General features: G+C 35.7%; 1 protein-coding gene across 1 annotated transcript; it reads right to left on the reverse strand.

Annotated features, from left to right (window-relative positions):
- Positions 1-1,921: 1,921 nt before the first annotated feature.
- EMB3012 (embryo defective 3012) lies at positions 1,922-25,578 on the reverse strand. The gene is made up of 36 exons (XM_012216662.4): positions 25,185-25,578; positions 24,706-24,971; positions 23,899-24,065; positions 23,585-23,801; positions 22,748-23,094; positions 20,989-21,168; positions 20,724-20,862; positions 20,491-20,639; positions 18,486-18,597; positions 17,802-18,397; positions 17,547-17,670; positions 17,190-17,467; positions 16,895-17,002; positions 16,660-16,722; positions 14,793-14,984; positions 13,255-13,314; positions 13,114-13,182; positions 12,710-12,856; positions 12,481-12,600; positions 12,112-12,231; positions 11,243-11,398; positions 11,096-11,158; positions 10,927-11,024; positions 9,803-10,211; positions 7,683-7,785; positions 7,492-7,598; positions 6,888-6,959; positions 6,101-6,176; positions 5,833-5,940; positions 5,576-5,717; positions 4,241-4,321; positions 3,934-4,150; positions 3,556-3,622; positions 2,871-2,962; positions 2,537-2,597; positions 1,922-2,451 (listed from the first exon to the last, which is right to left on the reverse strand). The coding sequence occupies exons 1-36, from the start codon at positions 25,352-25,354 to the stop codon at positions 2,093-2,095; spliced, it is 5,835 nt and encodes a 1,944-aa protein (XP_012072052.1). The 5' UTR covers positions 25,355-25,578; the 3' UTR covers positions 1,922-2,092.
- Positions 25,579-26,727: the final 1,149 nt, after the last annotated feature.

The raw sequence follows: 26,727 nt of genomic DNA on the forward strand, positions 1-26,727 counted from the left end.
GCTTAAGAGTAGGAGTTTACATTAAATGTATTTAAAAAAGAATTATAAAAATAAATTGCAGAGTGGTTGTTTAATAATCTATTAAAAAGTTTCCAAAAAACTATCAAAATAAAAAAATTATAGAAATAAAGAGAAACAGGAAAAACTCTAAAAATAGATTAAAATTTTTTTTAAAATTAATGTATAATGATTTTTTAATCTATCAAAAAGAAAAGCTATTAAAATAAAAAATATATAAATAAAATGGAAAAAGAAAAAACTATAAAAATAAACAGGGAAAAAGCAAATAAAAGACCAGGATACGGACGCTGATGGCTCGCTGGTCGTATTTCATAGATTGAATTCACACTTGAACCGCCATTACGGACAAGCGTATGCGTATTAGCAAACCAGTTAAAATTTTCAAGGACTAGGCCTCTTCCCCCAATTATTCCTCGCAGAGTGCCAGTAAGAAGACACGTGACAAAACATAACAGGTGCGTGCAGCTTTCTGACACGTGGGCAACATAGCCGGAGATTTGTAAAACGTGGCCTGACACATCATTGACCTGGAACAGGATGCAGAGACACGCATTGACCTAGAACAGCGTGCAGAGACATGTCATCCTAAAATACACGGTGTCTAACCACATCACTGGATCTTACACATGGCAAGACACGTGGTTCAACACGTCACTAGCTTTACACGTGGCCTTACAGCTAGAAAGACATGTCACTGGCCTACACGTGGGCGAACAAGTCAGCAGCCGGTACACGTAGGCTGACACCTGGAAAGACACGTCAACGGACTCCCACGTCGGAGGACACGTCATTAAGCTTTACACGTTGGTGGACACCTGGATTGACACGTCACCTGACTACATGTCGGCGAACACGTCAGCAGTCATCACACGTAGGCTGACACTTGGAGAGACACATCAATGTACTCCCACGTCGGAGACCACGTTATCTAATCTGTACACGTTGACGGACAGCTGGACCAACATGTCACCTACCTACCATGTCGGCGGACACGTCCGCTGTCAGTACACGTAGGCTGACACCTAGAAAGCACATCAACGGACTCCCACATCGGAGACCACGTCATCTAAGCTGTACACGTTGGCAAACAGCTGGACGGACACATCATTTGTTTCTGCACTTATGCTGACACCTAGAAACACACATAGGCAAACACGTAATCTTCTGTAGGCTGACACTTAAAACAACACGTTACCGCCATAGCACGTTGGTGGACACGTCACTGTACTTTACATGTACGCACACACCTGGAATGGACATGTAAGTGAGCATTACATGTAGGCTGACACCTAGAGCCCACGTCAATCCGTTTACATGTTGGCAGACACCTGGATGAACACGTCGCAGTGACACATTGGCGGAAGTCAGTGAGCATACAGTATGGCCGACACGTGGAGCGACGCGTCAGTCAGTTTCACACGTACGCTGACACATAAAACGACATTTCATCGTACTCACACGTGTCTTGACACATAATGAAGCTAATGCACACCTGGATCGACATGTCACTGCGTTTTGAACGTGAATTGGTGACATGCACGTGCATGGCATTTCGTTTATTTCATGCATTACAACTTTACACGTGGGAGTCAAAGATCTGATGAGGATGGACACGTCATGATTTTAAACATGTGTTAACATCAGGAAGGACACGTCATCAAACTTTAAAACGCTTATGCTAACTGGAGTGCCACCTCACCAAACTTTCCACGGTGACAGACACATCACCTACAAGTGTTTGACACCTGGAATGACGTTGCTAAGCTGTGAACGCAGTCAACACGTCATCCATTGGATAGACGTTACCTCTCTGTACACGTGGAAGACGTGGAATCTTTGACTAGAAACTTAGCTGTTAATGCCGAGAATAAAATGCAACAGGTGGACTGTTAAGTCACACTTGCATCGAAAGTTTGACTGATTTCCTTTTTTTTTTTTTGTGGAAAAACAATATCAAGTGTTCTATTACGTACAATATCAAAAGTTCGCAAGACACTCATTATCTACAAAATTTTGATAAAAATTCCGAGGGTTAAACCGCAAATACCCATTGTCTACAAAATTTTGGTCACTAGCAAGTATTCTGTGGATTAATTCTCCTCCTAGCTTCTCGCTTGTAGTATGGAGTTTCGTCTATTGTCCTCCTCACATAATCTACAAATGGTTGAGGTGTTCGAGGAGACTGTTCATTCAGAATTGGACTACTGCGCTCAGGTGTAAGAGGTGCCCTAACAGGAGTGCTAGGGAATGTATGCTGCTGAGTTGGCCGATTTCTGTGAGATGTCCTAACAAAATTTTTGACAAGAAATATTGTTCCTAACGCTGCGATAAAAGATACAGCTATGATCGGAAAATTGGTGCCTCCAAAAATCGTTTTTGACTCCGCTTCTGCTTCAGGTTCATAATTAACATCTATTTCTACTCTCTGACCTGTCAATGGAGAAGATAGAAATGTCATCTAAGCAGTTGAAAAGCGAAACCGTCATGTGTTAGCATTCAGGCAAACTAGGCTCACCGTTGGCTGGAAGTGAAATGATGATTTTGTCCTTCAATCTCTTGGCTTTAAGCATTTTCACCTGGAAATATCAACATAGTACTAATTTTTTTAAAAAGAATTATTAGGGGATTTGGGGTACCATTTTTTTCTTTTTCATTTTTCACCTCACTTTCAAACAAGATGAGTGTTCACATTTTGGGCAGGTCCCCGGAATTTTAAGAAAAATCATTAGGATTGAGTCGATTGATTTTTCCTTCATTATTAAGAAAGAAAGCAATTGGAATCATTTCTTTCTCAATTGCTAAATACTCACTTCAAGAAATTATTAATTGAAATGAAGCACCTAACTCACCTCAAACTGAGCACGACCGCCAATCCCAAAATCTTCTTTATGGATGGGGCTGATCTTTATCAAATCCTGGTTTTGCCATTGGATATCGACATCTGTCAACAAAATTATCAATCATGTTTAAAGTTTACAAGAGATTCAATTATATCTTTTAATCATCATAAAAATAGAAGTCTAAATGCTTGTAAGCTATAAAGTGTAGCAAAAATGCGAAGACAGAGAGATGAAGATGTACAATAAAGATAGGATAAGAAGTGACTGCACAATTAACTAGAGTGGATTGGCTGGCATCCATTGACAAAAAGTAATAGGAGAGCGGAAGTAGAGAAAGACATAAATAACATGGACCTTCACAGTAGAAAGTGACCTAGAAGGCTCCATTCGTGGACTGTACTCCAAGTCCCAACTGATTTAGATTTTAGAATTGATGCTTGGTCAAGCTGAGTTGAGTTTATTAGAAAATAAAGACCAAATCCACCTACTCTGACACTACCCCATGTAGGTTAGTTGAAATCCAATCGAAACTGAGAAAACCAATCCCGCTATGTTTAATCGAACAAAAGTGAAAAGGCATGAATATACATGCATAAATACATACATACATACTTGGACATATATATATATATATATATATATATATATATGCAACCGCGCACACAAAAAAAAGGACGAGTGACTTCTAATTTACCTGTATTACCCAAAACAGTTATGATAGTCTTGTTGGAGTCTGGCGTCAGATTCAACTGCATTAAACTCTGCAACATGAAACCATCACAGTATGACGTTTTAAATTCACATAAATAATTTGGTTGATCTAGAAAAGAATAAAATCATGGGAAATATTTCATCCGAAACAGTTCCCTCGTCTTTGTCACTGATTTTGAGGCGTTAGTAATCCTAGCAAAATAAGTTCTTGTTAAAGTGTAATACACAAACAAATGGATGAAACTGAATATAAAGCAATGTTGCAGGTGAATCCAAGATAATGGAGAAAGTATATGCGCAGGTTGCAGGTGTGTATGTGGTATGCATTTGTTCGTCCCACCATGTTACAGGACTAAATTACCTTGTCCATCTCCAATATTGAAAATCCTCCAATAAAAACTGCAGATGCAGATCCAGAGACGTGGCTAGCTTCTCTCAGTGAAGCATTGATAGAAACAGATATATATGGTCTCATGTCCTTCAATCTTGGCATTGAACGTACCAAATGCTCGGGTGAGTGTGGCAAGAAGAGGCAATAGGAATTACCACTAGAAGCATCCACCCATGGCTTTGCATACCTTCAGTCCAGAGAAAGAAACAATATAAAATATCAGGATAAGCCATCTAATTCATCATAGATACACCAGATGAAAGAGTCAGAGACATACCCAAGAAAAGGAGGATCAACCTTACAATCATAGGATATCTCTTTAGCATTTCCAACAGCATCAAACTTATTGTAAGTGCCACTGTTTCAAGCAAACAAAAAAACAGATGAATTAAATTTTATATATCCTTATCTGTCATCATTTATTTTTGTTAGTTTGAAGAACAGAAACACCGCAAGACAAATAATCCTTCACAGGAAGAAATTTTATGAGTAGCATATTGATGATAATATTGTCAACTGCACATCCAAGAAAATAAATTGCCTCTACATTTCATAATTATCAACAGCAGTTTTATTGCTTCTTTGAATGACATGAAATGATGGTAGTCATAATGATGCATGTTGCACTAATTTTTGGCATTGCATTTCATAAAATCAAACTGAAGAGAATTGGAACTTGATATGTAATTAGAAGTCCAAAAACATTCCAATGGCCTATGTTTATCAGTAGCAGGTAGCTGTCAATATCCATTTAAAATTTGATCAAAGGCATCTTATTTAATCAAAGATGCAGGAAAGCAACTTGCACACAATACGACTAAAAGTTTCATCTCTCTTGAAAAGGGCAAATATTTTAGGGTACTTACACAAAGCCTCTAGATATTTTGCCTTAAGACACTTTCATTCCAACTGTTTCAAAATTTGCAATTAGGCGTAGCTACGGTTCAGGAACCGCCGGTTCCGGTTCCAAATTTTTTAGAACCGGAACCGAACCGAAAACTAACGGTTCCGGTCACGGTTTGGCCGAACGGTTCCGGTTCCTTAACAGTTCCAAAACCGAGGGTTATGGCCGGTTTCGGACGGTTCCAACCGGTTTCGAATGATTCCGGACGGTTCCAACCGAAACTGGAACCGTCGGTTCCGACTGGTTTTGGAACCGCCGGTTCATGGTTCCAAAACTGGTGGAACCAGAACCGAACCGGTTGGACCGGTTCCGGTACCAGTTCGCACAGGTTCAAAACCGATGGTTTTGGTTCCGAAAACCAGATTATGGCCACCCCTATTTGCAATTTTAGTCCCTACACTACCAGTAGTGAAAGGTACAATGTTTTGAGAGACTAAAGTTAGTCATAAATATAACAACCAAAGAATAAAATGCAATTGAAATTTTAAAAATTTAGGGGACTAAAGTGCGATCTAATTTAAAATGTCAATGACGAAGGGTAATAATAAAAAATTAAAATCAAGAACCAAAATGTAGAGTCATTAATAAAACATAGAAAGCAAAATTGCTAATCTTGAAACAGGAAGGACCAGAATGTATAATATGGAAAACCTCAAAGCCCTTTTTGTAATCAATCAAATACTTTTACCAGGACGATTATTCACAAACCTTAGCTTCACAGGGAAGGTATATCCTTTTGTTGGGTGAGGAACATTTGTTAGCATCTGTTTTGGGGCATCAACTGAAACAATATTCCCTGATACCACTGTAACTGTTGTTTCCAACTTCGTATTTGGAGATTCAAAAAATACTGTTCAAAAAGAACAAATTCTGATCACTGATTCACAGCACTGACTAATTTTATGTAAACCTAAAGGTATAAAAAAAAAAAAAAAAAAAAAATTTCATTTGTTTTAATTCAGCACCTTGGGTTGAACCTATCCCAACTGTTTCAGCTCTTCCTGATGGCATATCTACAGATATGACACTTTTATTGGCACTGAGCCAGCGGCCTGAGACTTGACCATTAATGCCTACCATATGCAAGAGAGTAAGCAATCAGGTAGTGTCACATCAAATGAAAGATATGAAGATGAAAAGAACTTGTTGCTCTCAGATTAAAGTATAGATACTTGAAAATGTTGTAAAAGAAGCAGAAAGAAAGTTCAAAGCAATTGATCCTTGTAGGCCCACCTTCAACACCAAAATCGAGTGAAGTTCCTTGATGTAGGATGGCATTTTGAGGAAATATATGGGCACCAACAGAGATCTGAAAAATGAAGTATTCAGATGTCTTAAACTGAGGTAGTCAAATTTGATCAAACATCCAGCAAAAGAACACTGAGAAATAAACTAACTTGCGTACAAGGTTACTACCACATAATGACGAGTGGACATTCATCAATCTGTAAATAACACATTCCCTACACAAAAGTCTAAGCAGCTGAGGTAGACTGCTCATGAGTACCTCATAAAACCTCTGTTAACTTGCACCTATATGATTGTAAAGAAAGCAGGCACCAAGCAAGAAACATGATGATGATTGATCTCACCAATGTATTCACCGATGCTTGACCTAGGAATGTCCAAGGTGTGACCCAAGTCCCCACCATTCAATAAGTATCGAGTAATGCAACTGGTTATGAATGTATAAATATGTATGTACGTATGCATATATATGTGTGTGCATGTGTTTACACCAAAAATAACCACGAATAAAAGAACAGAGAAAAGCCAAAAAAACAAAAAGAAAAGTAGATATTAAATTTTAAAGAGCTGTAAAATGATGTACTAATAAATCTAAGCAAGTTCAAGCACATTAAGATGGGAAAGTAAATCCTTTACCTAAATCCTTTTCCACTTCCTAGATAACATGATGAACTCAGATTTCTACGATTTACAGAAATAAAAGCAAGCCTAGATGGCATGAATCACTCAAAGTGCAAACAGTTTCGTTATTCATGAAAAGGCGGACAGTTACCAGCATATAGTCAGACTTCTGTGGATTACTGTTGAAAGATACTCGTAAAAGAGCTCTACCATGTCGCATTGCCTTCAACCAGAAATGAATTTAGAGATTGCAGTTATTCATATGGCTGGGAAGATTTTGATAGATTTAATCAAAAATAAAATTCCAGCACATTTAAAAAAAAAAAAAAAAAAAAAATTTCAACGCTCCATGCTAATGCAGGTTGTATGATTCCTACAAATTAACAATGTAAAATTAGGGGTAACTGGGTAAGCACTATTTGGTTTTGACTGAAACTGAATGTAACCGATTTAATTTGGTTATTTCAGTTTAGCTACAAAAAAAAAAAAAATTTTGAGCTGAATCACAAAACCAAAAAACCAAACCAAATTGGTTCGATTTGGTTCAGTTCTTCAACCAAATCCGATCCATTCATTTTTCTTTATCAAAAAATCAGTTAATTCAGTTTTGGCTATTGCTAACGCGAACCAAAATGAACCAAACAATGCTCACCCCTATGTAATGGCAGAAGGTCAAGACACTACCTACTCTTTGGCAACTTGTTCATAATACCATTTGAGAATTATTAACAATTTTGATAACTTTATCAACAGACCTTCAGATGGAGAGTACCACTGCCATTTTTTGTATCGATGGAGACAATATCATGATAGTTAGTTTCTGCATGATAGTGAACATTATGTGCTTCATAGAAGGGATTTCCTGGTAAAATTGAAAACCACAAGAACAATGAGAACCCAAATTTAGAGATATACTATAAATTAGTTTACACCAAAGGATAAATACCTAAAGCATCAAAATATCTTATGGGAAGATGAAGTTCAGTGCCAATAGCAACATGAATTACATGGAATGGAAACTCTTGACTTGTTATTCTTATTTGTGCTACCTGAAAAGAATACACAACATTGAAATAGTTTGTAAGACTGCCCAAAAAGTTGTCAAGGACGTAGATACAAAATGAAGAGCAGATAGTCAAAAGAAGAAAGCAAAGGTACCATAATCAACCAAAGACACACGTTGACGTTACAATGTCACAGTGATTGAGATTAGTTTTAAGAAAAAATTCAGAACCAGACCTTGTAGTTTAACGAAATTTCACTTAAAAAGCTCCATTTTTTACAGTCAGTCAGCATCTGAGATTTCTCAGTTAGTATCAGGTTGCTGGATATGATTAAATTTATGCATACTTAATACCCATAATGGTGTAAATAACACGTTATACAAAACCAAAGATCTACTAATAACATTTGCATATGCCTAAAGACATTTCTGTTTTTTTCTTCATCATGAACTTTTATTTCAGAATAATGCAGTGTTCCATAAGACGAAGATTATTCCGTTTCCTTCCTTATCAAAGAGGGGCCCCAGGGCTTCTTAATTGAAAAGGGGGAGTTAGGGGGGAAAGAAGAATGGAAATGCGGACCCTCACTTTATTGATGGGACATTTTGATCCCCTAGCTCAGCGAGTGAACAACCAGGTTTTGGTATCATGTAGATGCCACACGAATAACACTCAAGCACCAACATTTTATGCCTATATAAGTGCAATTTAATTGCATCAGCTTATTGAAGTAACAACTGAGAAACTTAAGCAAAATACCCAAACCCAAAAGACCTGAAGTGAAAATTTTCGTAAATTTTAAAACCACGTGATCCAGTTTTTTAACTTTTTCCTAAATTTTAAGCATTTGATGATATGAAGATACAACAATCACCAGTTGTTAGCTCTCAACAATTCTCAACAATTTTTATAGGAGAAATAGGAAGCCTCGATAGAGAGGATAAAACTCGTATAAATTTGCCTAAATTTTACACAATTAATTTTTTTATGCCTATAATGCTTCATTACACGAAGATTTGATGCTTCTACAATTTGTTTTGATGCCTTTAGTGCTTGGTTGCACCTCCTTGATAACTTCTAATGATAGTTAATTTTTAAAAGAAACAGGATTGAAACTAGCTCACAAGGATGAACCATAGACACAACCTAGCTTGTAAAGTACCAAGGCTATGTTTGGTAGAACACCATTGAATGTACTCAACATTCAAGAATGTGATGCAATGAGAAATATAATGCAAATACGACACAATACCCATTCTATTGCCATATGCTTGCAAAATGAGAACTAATATAATGTATAGACAACTTTCACTCTTATATTTAATTTAGATAATGCTGCTGGTCATGATGGAAAAGTGGTGCAATACAGCAAGGAAATGGAAGTGCAGGGATGGTGGCAACAGCAAGGAGGGGGTAGTGGCTACAGTCTCAACAGGGTTAGTGGTGTGGCAAAAACAATTAAGTAATTAAATCAAAGCATGATTAAATAAATTTGTGCATAATGGACATGATTGCATCAGTTAAAATTAATAATTTAATGTGTTGGGGCATTCTATATATTAGATGTTAGTTTTTTTGAATGGTATTAGATGTTAGTTATGCAACCAAACAAAATTAATTTGGCATGTAATCTAATCAGAATGGCATTTATTATATCACCATTAAACATAACCTAAGGTACAACTTTGAGACAACTCAACGCTACAACCATGTTCAATAGTAAAAGAATGTTGGGACAAATCTGACATCTAAACACAAACTGCCATTTTGTTAATCGCATGTCTCTCCAATAGCTTTCAAGTGTAAGAACTTGTGGGAGTAGGCTCTCAAACGCACTCTAAACCAGGTTATAGAATTTGTTACACTAAAGGCTTGGGTTAGAACAGTATAATTTATGACACTTCAAACCTATTACTTAAAAGGCATGCAACTTGGATTGTATTAAATATGATACAACAAAGACCATTATGAGAAATTTGATATCCACAATTCATAAGTTGCATGAACACAAATAGATACAATAATATAAATGCAATACTTAAAAGCAAAAAACAATAAATACCTCTGCAACCCTAACACAAGAAGCAATCTCAATCCTTCCTGTGGTTCGATCCTTAGCCTGTATGCATGCGAGATTGTTGCTCTCCATTGTTTTTATTCTATCCCCATCTATGGAAATTGCATCCTTTTGCCAAACTTCATTTTTTTCACAACTTCTTAACAAAGAATAGGTAATTGTGCCTTTGCGACTCTGGCCATCCCATTGGCCATGTGATTCCAAAGAAAAAGGCAAAATACTAGATGTGATGTAATGCGGGGGAAGAACCCATGTTATTGGAACTCCAAGAGCAAGAGGAAGATCAGGAACAACCAATAATGATGTAGATGCATTATAAAGCCTGGTCTCTGAGTAAGACGTAGAAACAAAATCACATGAGAATGTGACTGCAACAGTTGTCCTGCCTGCAGATCTGGGACAGAATGATAATTGCTCATGAGAAAAGCTAACAATGGCAGTGATAATTAAAATTTAGGATACTTCAAACCAAAATAAGATGCAAAATCTCATGAAAACAAACTTAAAACAGTTCAGCAATCTAAGATAAAATTTAAACGTAGCCACTAATGAATAACATATTCTTTAAAAGAAATCTTGGCGGTAAATAATACGACAACAAGCACTAAGCATATACAAAAGAATCCTCAATCGTCATAATACCATGGCATTCTCCAAACTTCCATTTTCCTTAAAGCCTGTGCAATCACAGCATAATTCAGATTCATCCCAATTAAAAAAAAAAAATGTAGGCTAGTAGTCTTAGCCTTCAGATGAATAAAAAGATAGAATTTCACCTTGACCATTGATCATGAAATCACGCTAAGTTTTAGGAGGTGCATCCTTAGGAAGCAAAATCTATTATAGCGTGGTTAAAATTAGGAAACAATTTTATTTATGGCAATATAAATAAATTTAATTATTAAAAAATTATTAATGGCTTTTTTGTAAATATAAATTATGTCCATGTCCTTTTTTGTCACTTCATGTGTTCCCGTTCATTTGTACAGTTCTATATATTATAGATTACAGATAAAATTTATAAAAAATATGCAACACAAGACATCTGCGAAAAGAGTTGCTATATCAGTTGTCTCCAAGTTTTTAACAAATTATGCTGCCTAGCATACCTTCCATGCAAGACTTTGATAAAACCAAGCTCTTCCTCGTCCCATTGGAACCAATTACTTTTACTATTTAAGCCTTCAGTCTTGTAGAAGTCCAAGACCTGAATTCATTTAGCAAACATACATGAGGAGAAGAAATCTGAAATAATGGTAGCAAGACATAGTTTCTTACCTTCTCATCATCTATAGTCCACTTGTATGCTTTACAGAGCTCATAAAAGGCAAATAGATCACCCTTACAACAAAAGTGATCCAGTCAAAACTTCAGAAGGCAACAGGAAAAATTAACAAAAAATTGTTTTTGGTTTTCTATTCTTGCCTCGGGAAATGAAGGATATATTGGCATGTCACTACCAACATCAAGTTGTTCACTCTGTGCATCCAATATTGCAGAAGAAGGAACTCCAACCCTAACATTGCCATATGCTTGACAAATCACAACATTTCCATTCCCATAAACTGTGGAAAGGATAGTCTGATCATAAAATCAACGCACAAAATGAGTCGAGTACAATACATTTATGTAAACAAGCTTACATTGCTTATCATAACTAAAAAATAAGAAAAAAGAAAATTTAGAATGCCAAAAATCATCAAATCAATTGTGGAGGAAACAGCAATCGCCTGGACTTGATTGCTTTAATTAATTTGTGTAGGAGATGCACTTTGAGTCCTTACTTCATTTAAATGAAATTCAAAATTTTGCAACATATTATGCAGGGTCCAGCTAGAGGACCAATAGGGAGATCCTAACTTGCATAAGTTCTGAAAAACAGCAGAGCTGATTATCTACCATGGACATGTTCTCTGAACAGGTGACTCCATTCGCAATCACCATGAAAGAGAGAAGTGCTTGTGTATTTGTTGGGGCAAAAGAAAAACAAAAATGAAGCCCTTATAGTGTTTCTATTCCAAAATTTACAGAAAATATAAGCTATAATCCTGCACAATCTTACATTTTAAAATTCTAGATTCAAAAGATAACATATCTCCATGTTAGGCACAAAAAAGTACAGCAAAAAAAAGGAATAGAAAAAACATATTGATGGAGATGCTAAACACTCTACAGTCCTCATAAGATACTTAAGCATGTCTTAACCAATCCACACTATTTTACGAAACTAAACAGTAGAAACTGCAATATCAAAATTCACAAGACTTAAGTTTCAGCTGGGCATCATATCTTACTGTGTTTCCAGGAGAAATTGCAGATAATTGGCCAGAAGATCTGTCAACAGTTGCTGTTCCACCATCCAAAGAAGAAAACTCAACATAGACACCAATAGTTGGACCTCCTTTCACAGTAAGCTAACCACCAAAAAAATGCCATCCAATCAATGAGAAACATGCAAAAGAAAAATAAATTAGAAACCAGAAAGAACTAAATTAAACAGAAAAGAGATATTTGAGAACCACGCACTAATATAATTTAACACAAATAATACAATAAAGTGAACAATAGAGAAGTCAAAATTAAAGAAACTACAAGAATTCTTCACTCCAAACTTAGATTACATCAAAAAGAAAAAGAGAAGTTAGCAAGATTCCAGATCATACCACATAAGATGAACCTGGTGCCAAGAATATATCATGTGGGTGAATTCTCAATGGTTCATAGACCTCTAGCTTTATTGGTTGGCTCAGTATTTCATGTCCTGATAGCTGCTTGGTACTGACCTGATTTAAAGATAAAAACATTAATAGGTATGATCCAAAGTGCATGTAAAAGTAAGCCAATGGACAATATAATAATATATAATGGCACAGGCTAAATCAAGAAGCTTACATAAAGAGTTGTGATCCCAAGATTCTTAGCAAAAATTGTGAACCTCGGTCCATTTATGTACCCAACACCAACATTTGGGGCATCATTTTCGTCTACAAGTTGAATTATATCATCCTCAATCCACACATGAATGTTCATGTAAGCATACTGCAACAAAATTTACAAACTTGAAAGTTTAGGGATCTTAAAACACACAAGAAAACATGGTTTCATATGCAAACTACTGCATACAAGCAGACATAAACACACACAACTTAAAAAAATGCAACCAGTTAATATGAAACAGGAGAGACCAACTAGATCAAGAGAATGTACAAGTCTCTATTCTTCCATGCATGTTCACACAAAAATATCTAAAACTCAAGTAAAAGTCTTCAACTAGATCCCGTTAGATCAATGCAAACCTGATTAGAGTCAAAAGTATGTCCATCATTAATCCCAGCCATTAGATCTATGGATGTTGACTGTCCCTCCTGAAATTATGAATCAGAAGATAAATATTAGTCCAAAACAAAATTAAAACACTCAGGTGCCACAAAACATACCATTAGGCTTATTTCTTCTCCCGCCACAATCTTAATCCAGTCTACTTCAGCTACTTGGACCTGGAAACATATAACACCATGAAAAACTGCACAAGAGATGTAGAGCAGCAAATAGAGCATTAAGGCATCTGGAATATTGCAAATGACTGAAGCAGAAAAGAAAAGCAAGGAGCTGAGAGTTTACAAAGTCAAATAACGTAAAAACTATTAGACTGCTAAAAAAATATTCATTATACGGATGCCCAAACATAAGATATTGCATTACCCATGGTTGAGGAACCTTGCAAGACAAAATTCTGAATTGTAATTATCATTACCTTTTTGTGCTTACTTGTTGAATCAACTATGCAACAGGCAAGACTTTCAATTGACACAATGATCACCAAACAAGCTTTTGAAAATTAGAAGATACATGATTACATACAATCCATGACCATTGTTGTGCTGCATGATGCAAACTTGGTGGAAATTTCATGTGTTTGCAGGCACTCACATTTTGTCATAACAGCAGTTAATAGGCAAATGAAATTACCAGAAAAGAACAAAAAGGGATGCTGGCCAAGTAAACCAGAATCATGTTACTAGTGTGCTAATGTAGATATATTATTCAGACATTATCATTAAATTCAAAATTAACTGAAAAATGCGGATTTATAGTTCATAAAGGATTCCCCTTGCACTTCAAGAATGCTATTTCTATATTTTGAATTCATGACCTCTGGCTCTGGGTCAAAATAGTTAAACCTTACCGTCAAATTTGAGAATACAAGAGAGAGTATCATATAGGCTTTAATGAAAAATTACATTATATGTTTCAAGAAAAATCATGGCTATTTTGCATTCAAAGAAAATGTAGAGAGAAAGATGTCCACAAACTTAATTTTGAGGAAGATACTACTCAGTAAGTTATTCATTTGCTTTATTGACATCTTAATGAAGGGTATGCACAATTATCATATCTCACTACCATAGTCCTTTTCAGTTAACTACAACTTAATTCCACACTAGTTGATTGTGGTTGTTATGTCAGTCCTTTCCTTTTGTTCCATCCAATTTAGGGATATATCTTCAAAAAGATCAAAGTTCACTAAGCCCTTTGTCACTACTCTATCCCCCCCAAAAAACACACACACACACACAAACATCATTATAGTCATTTCCCACAACTACAATATGTTCAACTTTCCATACCAGTACTTACCTATCTACGCCTCTATAATGCATATAAACAAATTATCTCAATATCTCCTCTCAACTTTCCATCAATAGGCAGTGTCAGTTAGTGGATGAGTTAATTTCGTACCAAGTCCATTTTGTATCTCTAAACATCCATCATAGCATAATAATTTCTGCTATGCTAATCTAATAATACCTTTCCTCTTAAGCTTGCTCAAAAGATATTTTCTTAAATATCTTCTAAGTTATAAGCATTCAGCAGAAGATCTGAAAATTTGTAATTATCAACACTAAAAACCAACTAAACAACTTCACATAAGGTGGTATAGTAACAAAAATGAAAAATAGGAGATGTGCATTACCACTGAAGAAGCTTGAATAGTAGGAGCAAGCCCAATATCATAAACTGTCACAAGTGCAGTTCCCAACCCTTTAGGAGAGACTGTCAACTGTGAGCACTGCAAGCCTGGTGGGGATTGAATAACTTCTGCCACAAGAGAATCATTCACAGCAGCTTCCAAGAAACAACTTCCACCAGTAATCGAAAGATTTACCTTAAAGAAGCAATTCAGGAGTAACATTTAACATGCTATCATTCAAGATAATATGTAAGCTATAATTCCATAATTTAGATATTTGGAACCATGTCAATGACATTAAACTCTTATGTGATAACAAAAAATGTAGTCATGCAGATAGCACAGTATTTTCTACTAGCATTGTAAACATGTTTTGCCCAATCCACTACTATCTCTGGATAATCTGTCATAGAGTCAGTAAGGGTCATTCAACATCATTTTAGATTTATTTGACTTCAAAAATTTTTATTCTAAGTACTACATTATACTCAAATATATTATATTTTTGGTACTCAAAATGGCATGTCTCATAATGTCCAATTTTATACTGGAACATATGGTGAAAAGCTAGGTCGCAATTGATTTGATGAACTAGGAAAAAATTGTTTTCTTGGCACATCAACCTACCACAATTTCAATATTCGAATTGTAGTTTACTTATATAAATCAAATAGTATGACAAAAATAAACAGATGTCAGCCTCCCAAGAATTTTTAAAGTGTGAAAACATGGGCAAAGATGTCAACTATGCTAGAGGAAAAAAAATTAGAACAAGGGCACATGGAGAAAAGCAATTTGTACAGCACTGAATCACAAAATTAATTGACAATGTAACACAAAATACTGTCAAAAGGTGAATAGAACAATCTCTGCACTTGCTGTCTCGTCAGTACAACTAATACAAAGAAAAAAAAGCTAAATGGCTAAAAATGGCATGACCTTTATTTCTTTTTTTTGTTTTTTGGAATTATCAATTTTAGCCAATGTTTTTAATTTTATCCATTTTATTCCCAGCCATTTATTCAAACGATACCTGATAACTAAAAAAAGCATAAACTTTTCACAAAAATTATCGATTTTATCCAATTCTCTTAATTCAATAAATACACTAATAGAATGCAAAAGTTGTTTTTACCATAGAAGTTATCTTTGGAGATGGGAGCTTTGAAGATGAAATTTGGCTTTCAAAACAAAAATAAAGGATGTTAGCTTATCATAATTTGATCTAAAAAAAAAAAATGTGATACGTTTATTATAGAGACAAAGAAGTAGAGGAATACATCTCCAAAATGTGATTGAAGAAAGAAGAAGTATTTTGAAAAGATCAAAGACAGGAGATGAGTTAGTTGAAAGGAGGGAGACGTGCAAGTAATGAGAAAAAGGTAGCTAAAGGAAGAAGTAAATAACATAGTCTCGTAAAAGTAGGATGAAGATAAGGATACCTCGTAAAAATAGAAGTATACGTAGTCTTGTAAAAGTAGAAGCAAATCAGGGCAGTCTTGTAAAAGTAAGCTACTGAACTGTTGCTACAGCCAAAAGCCAATAGCAACTCCCTATATGAAATCCAAGACATGATTCTGTCAAGATGGCCATGACCAAGGTAAACCCAGACCACTTATCCTTTGCCATTCTTTTTCACGTTATATATAATAATATTGCAACCTCTATATGAGGATCACAAATTTTAATTAGCAAGAAAAGAACAAAAAAATAATAAGTTGCTTCAACGTTTTTTTTTTTCTTTTTCCCATTTCGTCTTATGTGAAGCTGCAAAGTATGAAGGAAAAGGCACAAAAGCATGATAAGGAGTCCGCAAATAATTAACAGTACCAGAGAGACAGTATCAACAAGCATTAACAGTCAGACCTACCTTAGCAGTGGGATTGAAAAATAACAAGTTGAACTCGGGATTGACTCTTAATTTAGAAACAAGCTGCATATACAAAAAACCAAAAATAAGAACCAAACTAGACAGCAATAAAAAATAAAAATCAGCACTTCATCCTCATTAGAATAGAGGTCAGATATCTGATTCTCAAAAAAGAACAAATAGAAGATAGATATCTAAGCAACTTTTACAAAAAGACATAATCACAAGAGCAGACCTGTAAACGTATAGCATCTGTAAGAGCCATTCCTGAAATTGGCAACTGAGTAAAATAATGACTATCTCCGTTATCACGTAAGCCAACAGCAGCAGCTCGAACTATGCACTGAAAAAAGGATTCAACACTTCAGTTAATATATATACAGCATTAAGTCAAAGTTTCATACGCATGTATCTATATGTGTGTGTGCGCAGCATACTGCAGTTAAAACTCTCATGAATAAGTGAAATAGATACATTGCTAGAAAAGTAGCAAACATGCTATAAAGGTGAAGGAAAAGTTGTGGCAGTACCTCTCCTGATTCATTTTGCAAGACCAAAAGCCTCTCCCAACTTGACTTAGACCACTTGGCTTCATTTGCATAATCCCAATATGCTAGCCCTTCGCAGCTGGTCAATTCCCATTTCAAAGTAAGAGAAGATGAGTTTGCAAAAGCTTCTCCAGAAGCATCAAGGCCAACAGCAGCTATCCGAATAGTTTGCCCATTCGCCACTGTAATGGGACTGACATGGATTTGCCCTGTGCTGCGGTCAGCAAGAGCTGCCGTCCTTATAGCTTCATGTCTGTTAACTGAAGAACGGCACAGTCAGCCAATTCAAACTGGAAAAAACATTCAATCACATGTTTGTAAAATACAAACAATCCTCACCAGGTTCATCAACTATGAGTGCAATTGAAGAAGGAATGCTACATGTAAGAGAAAAAGTAACTTCTGCTATTGCTGGCAGAGGGTGGTCATCTCCAACCATATTTCCACGTTTTAAAACCAATTTCTGAGGCAATTGAAGTCATGTAAGAATATAAATCATGATTTCCATTCAAAAAGATATTAAGTAGAAAGAAGTTGATCAGAATGCACTGGCAAAATGATATTAGTAGCAGTAATGGAGAAACCAAAACTCACAAATACTCCCAGTGTTTGGCACAATACTCTATACACACTCTGATATCCCTCAGATACTGGACGTACAAGAACCCCATTCTCAGTGTAAGCATGCTTGTCAGCCAATACTTCCACATTTTCAATGAAATCAACACCTTTGTCCCAGCGTTCAGGTCCTCCAAGAAGAACAATATCTAAACTTGTTCCAGGGACAAGATATATCATCTCCAGGTTTTCCAGTTGATTACTTGCTTCGACATGAGCCAAATCAAACCAATACCCACCAAATTGGTTTCCATCACCTACTTGACGCACAACAAGCAGTGGATATGCTGCAATACGATATGATGCTTTCAAAATAACAGTTCCATGAAATGAATGATCATAGTGGTCATATTCTTTCGACAGAACCACATGCAGCATGGTCTGACCAGGAGCAGATGCATATATATAGGTCCATGAGCATGATGGACCATAAACTAAAACAGGCAGCTCATCGTTTCCTGGATTTTCTAAAACAGGTGGCACCTCTGTTGCATTGACAACAACAAAAGATTCACTTCCAGCTTTCCATTTCATGAATGAATGGAAAGCATCGCAACGATAGAAAAAGGCACCTGAAAATGGGAAAGACAAGTTAACTTAAAAATCAAACATCTATAACAAGAAAAGTATATTCCAGCTGATTGCAAGAAATTTAATCACCATTCAATGCTTTCATTGTCACAGCAGCAAGAAGATGTGATCCTACAACAGTCTCCACAGGGAAGTTTTGCAGCATAACCATGGATGACGGAATAGAAACTTCAACAACCACCTAGTAGAAGAGGAAAAAGAAAAAGATTGGTTAACAGCAATCACAAAGTGGACCCAAAGAGCAGAAAATGTATAATATCTAATTCTAAACTAGCCCAGATGGTAAAATTTCATATATCAACAGCAGAAGAAGCTATAACACAGTCAAGAGTGATTAACTTATTGCTTTTGTGAAGCTCCAGAAACTTCACTCAACACCCACCCCCAAAAGAGACACACATGCACAGATAAAATAAATAAATAAATGACATGGGAGAAACAGAGACCTCAGCAAGCATACTAGTTGGAATGATATTTACATCATTGGACATGCTTCTGAACAATAGGCATACATGCAAGGTACTCCAAAAGATATCACTTTGGGAAGCACTAATAACATAGCACCAGTAGTATCTTTGTAATGGCACAATCACCATTGAGGCATTGACATAGAATTGCCATTAGATACGGGGAGATCAAAGGACATTTGAGGTTTTGGAGAAAAAGCTACATCCATTTTTTTTTAATTAGATATAATATGGTCCCATTAAATGAAATGGAATTAATAAATCAAACATAAAAAAAAAAAAAAAGAAAAGAAAAAATGGAAACCACTCTAGATTATAGCTTCAGCAACAACGATGTCACTAGGGGTTGCCACCAGTCCGGTTCGAACCTGAACCAGACCGGGAAAAACCTGGACTGGAAACAGCCCAGGAACAGCGATCTTGAACCAGAGTAGGACTAACAGGGGAGAGCTCAGTTCCAAGCCCGCCCTCAAAGGCTTTGGGATCTAAAATCTTAAGGATTGTTTTAGGTCCCGCTTCATTTTCACTCTAGCCCTGAACCGCCAGTTCAATGAACCAGCCACTTAATCAACTCAGCAATTACAAATAAATTATGTGGATGTACTCAAGATGATTCACAAGGAACAAACAGCATGAAATGGATCTATCAAACTGTCATAAATACAGTTAAATGGTGCAATGCGGTAATGATAACACAAGTAATAAAATTGAAGGTGAGCAATACTTCAAAGTCCAACTTCTTGTTAAACAAGCTACTGTGTATGGGGGCAAAATCCTTTGATGTAAGGCAATGAGATGGAAAAAAGGAAGAAGAGAAAACCAGCAATGGAGCCAAACAAAGGAAGAGAGCTAGACAAGCAGAGACAAATATAAAAAGAGGACAGGTCTCCTCAACTCTGTTTTTCACTCAAAAACTGCAAGCAGAAGAATAAGCCTTAAAAGGAAGATCAGGAAAAGAGAACATATTATTCCAGTAACACTTTGATATTCTCTACCGTCAACTGGGAAATTCCAGTCATAAGGAAAACTTACAATAAGTTCTCAATACAAAAGATTTAAAAGAATATATAATGTATGTAAAATCCCTCACAGAAGTCTAAATAAATCCTACTTGATTGTGGAGAATATATGATGCAAGTAAAATCCCTCACAGAAGTCTAAATAAATCCTGCTTGATTTCCACAATTCTCTATCCCTCTCTCTTTATATGCCTCTCTTAGCAGCAGTTGAAATTCTCATTACTCATCACAAGAGACACAACTCAGTTTCCAGTACAAATAGCTCAGTATTAAAAACAAATTGATGATGCTTAGGATTTACAGAAATTCAATGGTTTCTAAAACTACAATTCCTAAAATAGAGAAAACTCATAAGATTATGTACAACAAGCAGCACACTATTCCAGATCACTAATCTCAATCATATTCTTTTGTTTTATATGATAATAAGAATGAAACCAGTAACTTCTCTTATATTTGGGTTTTAGCTCAGCTGGTATACCTGGGGGTATGCCATGTGAGGGTTGAATCAATCTTCCCCCAAGAACCAACAAAAATAAAAGTAAAAATGAAGATAGCTTGTAAATTATAAACACAATACCATACTACCTCATCATAATTGAATGAATCAAAAGCAGACACGACTCTGACTGTTGCTTTACCAGGCCTCTTTGCTCGAACAACCCCTGAAGCAGATATTGATACAATAGCCGCATCTGAAGAAAGCCATTCGTAATCACTAGATGTTTCTCCACAACCTACATGACACAATTGCTTTCTCTGTGATCAGAAGCAAGCTAAATACCTATGTAGTTATAATTGCACATATACAAACTACCAACCTCCAGTAGCCTTTAGTTCCACCTCCTGGTAAACACCTGGGGCCCAAGGAAGGAGAATAGTCTGAGATGTACCGCTTGTTCTATCCAAACTAAACTTCACTTGGTCACAAACGATTATTTCTTGCACAACCTCAATAACCTATGAAGAAACCAGAGCCAGATTAAAAAGTTAACCATTCAGCAATGGAATGGATGACCTGAGGACTGCCGGTGGAAAAAAGGAACAAATGCAAAATATTGTCAAAAGAAAAGCAAGAAATCTCACCTCCTTTGTCTCCTGGTGTCCACTAAAATAAGTTAAGGAAGCTGTCAGCTCTCCCAGCCCCTGGGAAGTTGCTTGCAGTATTCTAGAATTGTGCCAGCCATACTTGGCCTCAATATCCTCTAATGGCAAGGAAGTTGTCCAAAGACCAGAATGTTTGTCATGCAACTTAAGATCATCACTCTGCAATGCAGGAAAGAGAGAGTTAAGTGGAAGAAAATCAACAAATAGTGAGCAAAGTATCAGAATATTTTGGCAAACATCTTCCATGCCCAAGAAGTAATAACAAAGAAGTCTGAAGCAAATAAGTGGCAGAAGAGAGCAGACATCTAGGCAAAAAGACAAGTAAAACAATTATTCCACAAACTGAAAATTCAATAATAATTGGAAAATAGGAAATACAAGAGTATGAGCGCAGAGTCATGACATAAAAAAAAAATGCTGAGAGTAAAGCATAGATGGAAAACAAAACATGAACAACATCAGAATTGTTTCATACCTCTTTCACAGAAAAGTCGGTCCAAAATGCAATGACTTTGAAGATAAAGCCCATTCAACGGGTTCAACCATCTTTATGTTTCTTTCCTAAATTTCAATTGGTAGAATTTAAACATAGGATTTGCATAATAAAGCCAAGAATCAAGGGAACATTCATTTGGAGGGTAATGGGGGATAACAATTAAAAGGGTTAACTGCTTAGTCCCATTACCCTTGTTTGGTAGGTTTTCTTTACTTTTAAAGGGGTTAAAGGTTCTTTTTAGTTCAATTTTATTAATCCACTCTCACTAAGTTAAAGGGGCAAAGAATAGAGCGAAAAGGAAATATTTTTTTTAATATCCCATCAATATTAAATTAATATAATAAATATAATTTACTATAATAAAATATTAAAATAACATGATATTTTTAATAGAACATAATAATATTTTGATGTAACAATTTAAAATTATTTTATTTATCTGCATGTATCACGATTAAATTTTATTATATACTACAAAAATAATAAACATTATGTATTAGAATAAAAATAGTCATATAATATTAAAGTAATGTAGATAAATATTGTTTATTAGAATAGACAATTAAAATAATAATGATATAAAAATAATATTATTTTTAGAAAATATTTTCACAATATAATATAATATTCAATAATAATGAAATAAAATTTATCATAATTATAATATTTATCAATATTAAACTTATACCATACTAATTTAAATTACACCAAATTTTTTCTTTTAAAATTGTACCACAAAAAGTATTTCAAAACCTTATTATTTTGGACATAGCAAATATTGGAACAAAAGATTCATATAGCCGACTCCAACTAGTTTGGAACTAAGACTTAATTGTTATTGTTATTATTTGTTATTTTTATGCTTTTATAATTTTTATATTATAGCATCAATCTAGCGTTTTTAAACACCTACCAAACACACCAACCCATTACCCTATAATATTTATTCTCCTAACTGTTACACTCTTAAAGATTACCCTTGTATCCTTTAACCCCATTTATTAACCTCATACCAGGCATACTTTAAGACTTATCTTCACGTGGATCTATTAAATCTAACTATGACCATCCAGAAATAGAAATGCAACCAAAGAACTTAAGAAAAAAAAGCTCTATGGTTTCATGTTATTTCTTCCAATGCAATGTTACTTGACGAAATGCATGTTGGCAAAAAGAAAATACAATTGACAATGAACCTGTCAAAAATCAAGACTGGCAGCAATAGGAGAAAGATCGAGTTACCTCTGTAATGTAGATTTCATGCACATCAAGTCCCCGTGAGAAAACCTTCATTTGAATAAGATATTGACGCCCAGAAACAACATGCCAAGTTTCCTTAGATGGGAAGGCTTTCATTCCTTCCACGGGATCACCGGAATTCAATAATGGCATTATGTACAAGCGTAAACTATCTGGTAGAACCACATTAAGCGAAGACATTTGCATGTGACCAGCAACTCTAGTATCTTCGACAATGACAGTGGTTACGCCTAAGTACAGTGCACGAACAAAACCTATCTTTGAGCCCACCTCAGCAACAGAAGTGTTCAAAACAGACCAATTATGATGTGGAGATGGTAGAGTTACCACTGCAAATGACAACAGAAAAGGGTAGTAAGACGACGGAAACTGATATGAATGGTAAAACTTAATGTAACTTCTCAGCAACTTTACAATGGACCATAACATACCAATAGAAAAAAAAATAAGAATTTGATGGAAGAAAGAAACATATGAAAGGCCGTGACGATATTTCTATGCGGATGATGACAAAAGAATTAAATGCGCATTCGCACGCCCAAGCCAAGACAAGCCCAAAAATAGAATCCCAGTTGAAACTGTCCCTTTCAACTAAAATATTTTTCTTCCACCATTAGCAATTGATACTTAAGAGAATATTACATAAGTCCTACTCAAAGAAAATCTAAAGAGATAATGATTTGAACCACAATTTAAATCAGTGAAAGAAATCAAAATGTTTAGCTAGGTTAATGCTAAATTCAGAGTTCCATGTCACATAGCATAATTATGGCTTATGGAAGTAAACTCATCAAGCCTGATAGTGAACAAGAAATAAACCTTGTGGGATATTCCCACGGATAACTTTAAGGCTGTAATGAAAAGCAGCACCAATGAGGACAAAAACAGGTGAGGGAGGCTCAAGTGACATTGCTTCTGCCACTGTTAAAATAATCTTATCGGCCAGGTAATTGAATTGTGGCTCAAGCAAATGCACAGAAACCTTTTCATGTCCAATTCCAACCCCTTTCACCACATACAAATCTGAGAATACACCCTGCACCACAAATCATAGAAAACTGTGAGAGTCCTATACCAGAATCTGCTACGTCTTTGAAATGGCTTATTATATTATCAACTACTTGCAGACATACACTATCTTCAAGTTTTATTTGGATGTTTAAGTCACCACATAGTCCACCACAATCACTCAGGGGAGACTCCTTAAGAGGAACATGAACAAGGTGGTGGGGCAGTTCACCAGTTTCAGGAATCAGCTGCCACATGAATTGCAGGCCCACCAATGATGAGAATACGTTATCTGCAGTATAGGTTCGCAAGTGAATACAAACAAAACCACAGATGTATCAGTAAGTAGCAAGGGAAATGTGAGAATAAAATTGTCAACCTGAAAAGGTGGCTCAAAATTGAAACAGAATGTCATCTGACAAAAATATAACAAAATTCTTCCACAGCTAGCAGTAAGCAATTTGTACAAAAATTAGACAGAAACCAATGATTTTCAGCACAAGCAAAAATTCATCAATCTCATGTAAGATCATATCTGAGACTGAAATCATCTAGCGCCCAAGCACTCGGTAGGAAAAAATAAACACCAAGCTTGAAATTTAGTGAAACACACCATCAATTTCAAAAGAATTTGAAATTTATTTCAACCAATTCAGTGAAGGCTTTCTGTTCAATGTTTTGAATGGAGAGAAACCCTACAGTAGCTCTTAACTTTTTAACAATACATAACATCATGTAGGCGTTATTAGCATCAAAGATAAACCCAAATTTTCGGAGATTTAATTAATAAAACAAGTGATATAAAATTAAATTTTGATCAGAAATTCAGTAAAACCGTGTTGTTAAATTCACTAAAAAAATGGAATCATATATATTCATCAAAGAAAAAAAAATCTCAACAGCCAACAAAAAGGCATTAGCATATCAGACACCTTCACTATCAAAGGCACGGACGCGAAGAGTAGCAAGACCATCCAAATCCAGTTTAATAGAATTATGGAATATCTGAATTCTGGAAATGTTGTCAATGAAAACTTTGCAGCGAATAACGATTCCTGAGTGTACATCAGCAGCATAAACTGCAGTCTCCTTTCTACCACCGAAAGAAGCAATCGATCTCAATCGAGCACTCGTTGAGCAGTGGCTGGTTAAGTTATACTCAGGTAGAACAGATAAAATATCATGATGATCCCATGACCTGCAACAAGTTATTTACAGATCAGACATTTGAACAAACATTGAAACAGTAGAAACATATTGTAATACTAATTATCAGTATATTTATTTTAAAAAAAAGATCCAAAATCAAGCATTTAAAGATACTATTTGAGGCAGTAGCAGACATTTTCTAATACTGACAATAATAATAATTATTATTATTATTATTATTATATGTCGATGAAGAAGATACCATTTGAAGCAGCCATCACTTCCTTGAAGCCGGTACTCTACAGGATGCGTCATTTTTGGAGGCAAAAGTATGTTAACATCAGCAATGTGAGGACCAGAAGCCGAAAGCGACGCCCTTCCCTCCATCATCAAAAGAAGGAAAGCCGCCAAAATTGCCGTTCGAATTAGCATCTTCGAGTAAGTTAATCTAGCAGGAGATTTCGCTCAATAGATTGCAGCTAAAGTAGTTCTACTGACATCAACATAGTAATTGCCTAAGTTTAGCGAGAAATGGAGGGAAAATATTCGAGTTACGTTGAAGCAAAAATGGAAAACCCTAAAATCAGGGTTTTAGCGGTTTTAAGGAGGGGATCATAGAGGGACGTCGAGAGTATTCGAAACCAGTTTTTGGGGCATCAGCTCTCTCACCACTTGACGGGAACTTTCAATTAATTAAAAGAAAATTAACGCGGTGGAATAATAGAAATGGGACACACAGAAATTTATGTGATTCACTCTTAACTGTTTAGGGCTACGTCCACGGGACAAATTCTGAATAATTCTTCCACTATTAAAAATAATATGTACACAAAGAGGGTAATACAAAAATAGTGGCACTCAAAGTGTTTCTCAAAAACATCCCAAACTCACTATTTTTCTCTCCCCTAGTTTTAGAAAACCCTTCCTAAAACTAGATAACCTCTCTACATTTTTTTTTTCTTCTTCTGTTGTGTGTTTTTGTGTTGTGCTGTGCTTAAATGAGCTTCGTCTGCCTCCTTTTATAGGCAGTTCAGTGAATGAGTCGTGTATAATTCATTCACGTCTTTATACTTTGTCAAAGAAAAATTGCCTAACTTTTCTTCTTTTTCAAATAACATGTTTTCCTTTTTTTTTTTTCTTTTCAAAGCGGGTGGGTCCTACATGTCGGAGGGACCCACAACAACTCTCCCCCCCCCCCGACGACATGGTGGAACTCTCCATTCTTGGCGCTTTGACACACAGCTCAGACTTCTCTTTTTACCTCAGTTGTTGACAGAGCAACACACTTCTGTAATATTGACTGCCACGACACGGCTCCCCCTGCAAATGTGATTGGATATCATGAAAATCTATTTCACTGCAGTCCAATGTTCTTTTCCAGGATTTGAAAGAAACCGACTCACTACTCCGACTGAGTGAGCAATATCTGGCCGTGTACAAACCATAGCATACATTAAGCTTCCAACTGCTGAAGCATATGGAATCTTTTCCATTTCTTCCTTCTCTCCATCGATAGAAGGGCACTGTTTTGAGCTTAATTTAAAGTGATTAGCAAGAGGACAACTAACCGCTTTAGAATTCTCCATTTTAAACATTTGAAGTACTTTCTCAATGTTCTTCTCCTGTGACAACCATAATTTCTTGGATCTTCGATTCCTTGTAATCTTCATGCCAACAATTTGCTTTGCTGGTCCCAAGTCTTTCATAGCAAAAGACTTACTTAGCTATTTCTTCAAGCTATTAATTATGACCAACAATCAACATACCAACCACATAGAGCAAAAAAGAATATAGTCATCATCAGA

Source organism: Jatropha curcas, chromosome 11, assembly GCF_041381405.1.
Source record: "Jatropha curcas cultivar XTBG-Jc1 chromosome 11, XTBG_Jcur_1.0, whole genome shotgun sequence".
NCBI classification, from domain to species: Eukaryota; Viridiplantae; Streptophyta; class Magnoliopsida; order Malpighiales; family Euphorbiaceae; genus Jatropha; species Jatropha curcas.

Bases quoted from the DNA above. Each gene is read 5' to 3' on its own strand.
- EMB3012 (XM_012216662.4), bottom strand. From the start codon at position 25,354: ATGCTAATTCGAACGGCAATTTTGGCGGCTTTCCTTCTTTTGATGATG. The intron at 17,468-17,546 runs GTGAGGATTGTT...GCCGTTCTTCAG, and splicing joins ACTCATAGTTGATGAACCTG to TTAACAGACATGAAGCTATA. The intron at 11,025-11,095 runs GTAAGAAACTAT...AAATGAATTCAG, and splicing joins GGACTATAGATGATGAGAAG to GTCTTGGACTTCTACAAGAC.